General features: G+C 37.4%; 1 protein-coding gene across 1 annotated transcript; it reads right to left on the bottom strand.

Annotated features, from left to right (window-relative positions):
- Positions 1-1,127: 1,127 nt before the first annotated feature.
- On the bottom strand, positions 1,128-3,387 carry LOC131076699 (uncharacterized). Its single transcript, XM_058014004.2, has 2 exons — positions 1,952-3,387; positions 1,128-1,858 (listed from the first exon to the last, which is right to left on the bottom strand). Exons 1-2 carry the CDS (start codon positions 3,326-3,328, stop codon positions 1,475-1,477), a joined length of 1,761 nt encoding a protein of 586 aa, XP_057869987.1. The 5' UTR covers positions 3,329-3,387; the 3' UTR covers positions 1,128-1,474.
- Between the last annotated feature and the right edge of the window lie 3,575 nt (positions 3,388-6,962).

The raw sequence follows: 6,962 nt of genomic DNA, 5'->3' as shown, positions 1-6,962 counted from the left end.
AAAAATTGGGCTATGGAAAATTCGGTCTATAACCTTCACAAACCAAACAAAATGATGTCGCAAGTATGGAAAACACTGTCCACATGATTTTGTTTTAACTTTTTCACTTTCTTGTTTTTCGTCGGAATTCCGACGAACATCGGGCAAGATTCCGACGACACTTGGTTTCGTCGGAATTACGACGAACGTCGGGCAAGATTAAAAAAATAAAAAACAAATTTGACACAAATTGCCTCCTAAGATCCGATGAGCGTCAGACAAGATTCCGACAACAGTTGGTTTCATCAGAATTTCGACAAACGTTGGGCAAGCTTTAAATTTTTTTTTTTGACACAAATTGCCTCCTAAGATCCGACAAAAGGAAAGAAATCCCATAGTTCGTTGGAAAATGCACCCAAATGAGTTAGTGACAACACTCATAACTGCTAGAACATTTACTCCTTTGTTTCCACTACCATCTAGGTTAGATTCTAGTTGGACTCCACTGCTACCTTTATTGTTTGATTACTAGGGTGGATGGTTCTCACATCCATATTGCGTCTTCTGAATGCAATGGTGATCTCCTTTAAATGAGGAGAAATTCCCTTGTTTGTCTCTTTCTATATCTTTATATGTTATATGTTTTATGATTTGGGCATTAGTCTCATTTAAATTCTTGAAATATGATTTATATCCATCCAATTTCTTTATGAATGTGTAATATTATTTTATAGATGAAATAATAAATCAAACACCTATTCATTTAAAAAAATATAATTTTTTTTTCAGCGTTACAAAATTTGAATTAAATTTAAAAATTAATTTATTTTTTATAATTTTTTTATAATTATAAGATTATAATTACAAACTTGAAGTTGGACAATTCAAAGTTTATGAATTATTCCAATTAATTGCCTAGGCCTCCTTCCACAACTTTATTGTTATTTTGAGAATGAAATATTAAGCAACTGGTAAATATCCAAAATAAATCACAAGAACACGACTAAGAAACAAATGTCTTGCAATTGCAATTGTGTCGTTTCTGTTTGTTAATGGAAAAAGCAGTGCATCACAAACTCCATGCAAGTAAATGCTAGAATAAAACTTAAATATATTTTAAAATTATAATTACAAACATTTTATTTGAAGTTCCACAACTTGAAGTTTGTGGGTTATTCCAATTAACTGCCTAAACTTCCTTCCTCAACTTGATATTTTTCGAATGAAGTATTAAGCAGCGAGTAAATATAAAAAATAAACCACAAGAATACAACCAGGAAACAACGGTCTTGCAATTAGGCCTACTTGCGTTGTTTCTGGTTGTTCACAGAAAAAGCAGTGCCTCACATAAGTTTAGGAGGGATTCCACTTTGCTTCGAAATATACAAACTTCATTCAAGTAAATGCTGGAAATATTGCCTGACCAAACGCATTTGCGTTCGGGACTTGATCTCAACTTGTTACAAACAATTTTCAACTGCCATCTGAAATATGTCTAAGTGCAGGGGCAGGAGCTTGGTATGGAAGTCTCAAAAGAGGTCGTCCTATTCTGAAACTTGGCAAGCGTCTGAGCAGTCCATTGTGCCAAAAACGTTTCGTTTTGTCCGACCTGGCCATTTTTGTGGAACATGAAGCAGCGGGCAGGTCCTTCTTGGGGATTGGGGCATTCGGGACCTTGGGTATCCCTATAAGTGCCCTCGTGATTCATCCCCGTCCAGCTTGCAAACCATTGGTAAATGTACTGCCCCACGCCCGCCCCTTCCAACCAACCCTTGGGAAACATCTCCATCACGCTACTGCCTTTCTCCATAAACATCATGTTTGTCATCTGAGCTCCGTGAGCGCTAGCCACTATGTCAGTCCTGCTCATGGCCTCCACCTGAACTCACATTCAACACAAATCCAACCTTTTTTTTTTAATCGCTAGTCATGAAAAGTTAAAACAAATCTCAGGCCTAGAATTTGACAATACCTGTTCACAAAAGCTCATATTTCCAATGCGAAGGAGGCGAAACCTGCAGCCGGGGACCTTCTTGCATTCCTTTGCAATCACCGACGCCACGACGGATTCATTCTTAAATGACCTTGCCCCGGTTCGTGAAACAAGTGTGACGTTTATAGTTCGAATCCCATCGATGATCCGCTGGCTTTCAGATATGTTACAGAACTTTCGTGCTTTGCAACGGATCATGTCGAACATTGCGATTTTCTTTTCCACCGACGTGTGCCCCAGGCCTCTGCGGTACACCACAGCCTTTTCAAAACACACAGGGTCATGATCACTTAAATCTTCTACAGGTACATTACGATCCAAAACAGCAAGCAACAGAGTTTTAATATATGAGCCCATTGATGTCACCAGCTCTCCGTTGCGATACAGAACAAATCTTTCAGGCACCTCGCACTGGTTCTCCATTCGCCATGCCGCAGAGACAATCAAAGATATCATGCTGTGCCATGGATTTTCATAATCGTAGTGACTGTCTGATATAAAGGAGAGCCCTCGAACAAGGCTGGAATTAGGCGGCAGGTAATTGGGCCATGCAAATGCATAGGAATTGAGAGTGCCGTTTCTCTTGTGTCTGCCCTTAAGGCACAGGATTTTGCCATTAGAGCCCTCCGAAGGATAAACAGAATGCTCAGGCTTTCCATCTTCTAATTTCTCCCATACTGTGCTCATGAACCAGGTCCGATATTTTTCATCAAAGAACACCATATTTGGGTCCCTTAATGGTAAAAACTCAACGGACCGTCGCAGATGGTCCCCCAGAATGTCCATCTGTCGTTTCAGAGCTCCAGTCTGTTCTTTCTCTTTCTCTCTCTCTTCACTGCACTTAGCCAAGGCGACAGTTGATTCATTACTCGGAATTAAAACAATTTTCTTCTTTCCAAGCTCCAGTGCTTCTTCCAGACAAGATACAAGCGATTCTCCCACCTCCAATTTATCACTTCCATTGGGGAAACATTTCGCAGCGTCCTCGAGCCTTGTGCGAAGGATACTTAACTCGCCTGCTAAACGATCGTTCTCCAACTTCAGAGACGAATTCAATTGCAAGAATTCTAAGCTCATAATTTCTGATCTCTGTAGCGTTTCATAGTCCCCATTGTTTCGGATTTTTATTGAAAAGGCGTAGGAGTTCCTTTCGAATACCAGAAACTGCCGAATAATCATGAGGGCTAGTATGACAATTAAGATGTTAACTGCAAAGCATTTTGATTTCTTGGCCGTACTTCTCTTCTGCCTTAATCCAGAGTAGTCTGTCGATTGTATTCTAGTCTCTGTGTTCACCCCCATTGATCCAATCAGTAGATTCAATTTTAGCGGTTGAAGAGGGCTATAAAGTTCCATGGTTAGATGGCTGTATGGCCCAGCATAAACCGCCAGAAATCAAACATCCCGCAGGCTGTGGCACGCGATACTCGAGCCGCCTGTGGCTTTTCCTGGATGCTTGCCTACAATTGCTCAATTTTATCCGTAGTGCCATGTTTTTTAGGTTAACGTGAATGGGCTCTCAGATCCCAAAAAGAAAAGTAATATTGGGAGTCATGGTGGAGCATTTTCGTCCAGATATGTAAAGGAAAAAGAAGTGAATTTCTGGATCCTCGTGTTTGAGATGGTCATCTCAATATCAAGCGAGCACATTCACATGAAACACGGCGCTCGCTACTGTTTCCATTGTCAACATCTCTTTTCTTTAATTAATTTTAACTTACTGAATGCGAGAAGAGCTCCTTTGCTCAAGCGCCCTCTTAACTAAGTTGTCAGATAACCAGCTACTGGCGAAAAATATGTATATTCTTTATTGGTAAAAAGATAAACACAATAAAAAAAATTGCCTTTTAAGTTTCTTGTAGCTTTGAATTAATGGTTGAATTATTTTTTAATATAATTAGACATTGGTAATTCTAAATTATTGTATTCTTGTTTGTTCAATATTGTAAACATTTAATATTTATTTTGTAGCTTTGAATTTATGGTTGAATTATTTTTTAATATAGTTAGACATTGGTAATTCTAAATTATTGTATTCTTGTTTGTTCAATATTGTAAACATTTAAAATAAATAAATAATTATAATGTAACATGTGTGTTAATTACTTAAAAAGGTCATAGGTTTTCATAATTCATGAATTTGGTCATAACTTTTTGTGGATTAGATTGTGTGATGACTACTTAAATAGAACTTGTAAAAGTCAACTTAGATTACAACTATTATTACATAAAGAAAAAATATGATTGAATTGTTTATCAATTCAACTACATGTTGATAACTCTAATTTATTGTACTCTCTTTTGTTCAATTTTATAAACATTTAAAATAAATACATAAATGTAGTATAACATTTGTGTTAATTATTTGAAAAAGATCATAAGTTTTTATAATCCTTGAATTTGGTCATAATTGTTTGTGGATTAGATTGTATAAAGACTAATTAAATACAAGTTGTAAAGGTCAACTTAGATTAAAAATATTATAACATAACGAAAAAAAAATCACCAAGTTTATTTAAATAAATATAATATAATTTTGTATAAAATAATCTAGACTAATTATTTTTAGTTGTGATTATAATAATTTTTTTATTAGGACAATGTAAATATTAATTAGATATAAGTATTTAGTTTGATGACTATATGGAAATGTACTTGATGAAGATTTGGAATTTCATTATCTCTAGTTTCAAAACTATATTTTCTATGTCTATGGAACTATCCTCGATATATAGATCTAATCATGCCTATTTTGTACTCTTATGCTTTGATTCATATAATTTACCTAGGCTAACAATATTTATGGATAGATTTAAAGGGTTGTCAAAATAGAAGGGAACATGTTCTTCTAGTTCAACCCTTACAAAAGACTAGGTTTGTTAATCGAAGTCTTTGGCATCTGACTACAAGAGAGAGCATCAATCAAGTTCTTATCCTCCAACAATAAAATAGTAGTCACCAGCACAAATTATTTGTGAAATTGGTCATACTCATCATGAGGATAGTATAATTAGATTCAGCCATTCAATGGATATTGTTAAACATGCAAAAAATTTGGGCACAAGTCTTTTGAGTGTAGATCTAATGTCTGAAGAAGTGCAAATGGTTTGTAATAAGGTCTGCCTTCTTTTTTATTAGGATAAAATAGATTTTGAAGAGGCACTAAAACCCTTACAACCAGAGAGATGCCATCGAATATTGGACAAGACTACCTAGCAGCAAGCCATAAATTTTAGAAAGGACCTGAAACCTTGTGGACTTACAGGCATCCATAAACCAAAACTCAAAGAATGCACAAAGAATAGATATAAATTCAAAGTAGTCATGTAACCAACCAAACACCAGTCAAACATCAAGTTTAAAATATTATAAAAATGGTTGGCCCAAGCAGAGGGCCTAAGTCTGAATAATAATAGACCACAAATACAAAAAACTAGTGTTTATCAGGCACCCTCAACCAACATGAAGGTTTTTCCCAAGCTCCAATAACCTGTAACAGAATCTCCTGGCCACAAAAACCCACAATGCCCATGTCTAAGGAAAAACAAACACTTGCTAAACTGGGCTGTTGAAAACTGCTAGCATCCAGCCTGTTCCTAAGAGAAACAAATAACATAGGGTATTCCCAGGATCTCTCAACCTTGAGAGTGGGTTTTATAGGGCTTTTGAAAGGCTCCCATAATCTTGATCTTGAAAGAGAACAGAGCTGAACACATTATACCGTCCAAGATCACCACCTCAATAGGTGATAAAGAAGAGAAACCAAGTAAAATACCAACCTTTGTTCTCATACAACTTAGAAAATAGGGCACCAATAGCCTCCCACCAACACCTCCTAGCCTCTGTCGCAACACCCAACTCCACCTCAATAGGAGAAAGGTTATCTACAGCACCATCCATCTCCACCTCAAAAGAAGATAGAGCCACCTCTATAAGGAAAACCAAAGAAAACTAAGGCTGAAGGGAGAGGGAAATCCAAAAGATGAATTTGCACAAACATGGCTGGACCAAAGATGGTAACCCTCCATTAAAATTTTTCCAAAATCCAAAGGGCATAAAAAGCTTCATTTGAGACCATGAGTAATGATTGGGATGAAAGCCACCAAGCACACAACAATGTAGGGTTCTCTTGAAGACATTCAATGGACCTTCCTCAATAGGACCTCCAAAACAGAGCAGAGGCCTTCCATAGACATCCACTAAGACAAAGGTCCCACTAGAGAATCAAGACCCCAACAACGCCAAAACTAGTGAAACCCAAAGAGAGAAAAGAACAAGGAAGATAGAACAAGAAGCCCCATAGAAAAAAAAGATCCACCAGACCCCTCCTGATAATACCACAACAACACGGATAAAGGGTAGTCCCAGAGAAGGGGAGCTGCCGACCCACCTAGGCCCGAGTAGCTCAAATATTCCTTGCTTGAGCCTGAGAAATAAAAATATCCCCACAAAAAATTCCTCCTGGGATCGAGAAACACCAAACTTCCCATCCATCCTAAATCTGAGCCTCACGAATAGCCGTGAGCGAGGCGGAGAGGGAGAATCCCTGCTAGGAAAAATGAGGACAGACCGATCCCCTCCACTAGTGTAAGAAGGACACAAATCTTGGATCATGCCTGCAACACCATCCCCATCCCCATCATCTCCCTCTTCCTTCCCTTAATCCTCACCTCCTACATAAACCCTAGAAGACATCTTCATGCTCCCACTTGCCATTCTCTTCTTTACAAGGTCTGAATTGTTATAACTATAATAAATTAGGATACATTGATAGGTTCTATAGAGGAAAAGATGAGAAGACTTCTGGTATGATAAAGAAGATTGATATCAATGAAGAAAAGGAGAAGATGCAGATGACATGTGTGAAGAAATTAGATGCCAAGGTGGAAGAAAAGACTAAGGATGGGTTCACACCTATTGATATTGCAAATTCCTCTTTTTTGTAAGTAGATAGTATGCACTATCCAACTAGGTTGACTAATTGAAGATC

Source organism: Cryptomeria japonica, chromosome 10 (assembly GCF_030272615.1).
Source record: "Cryptomeria japonica chromosome 10, Sugi_1.0, whole genome shotgun sequence".
NCBI classification, from domain to species: domain Eukaryota; kingdom Viridiplantae; phylum Streptophyta; class Pinopsida; order Cupressales; family Cupressaceae; genus Cryptomeria; species Cryptomeria japonica.
The sequence above is the reverse complement of the archived record's forward strand: the minus strand, read 5'-3'. Positions and strand labels throughout refer to the sequence as shown.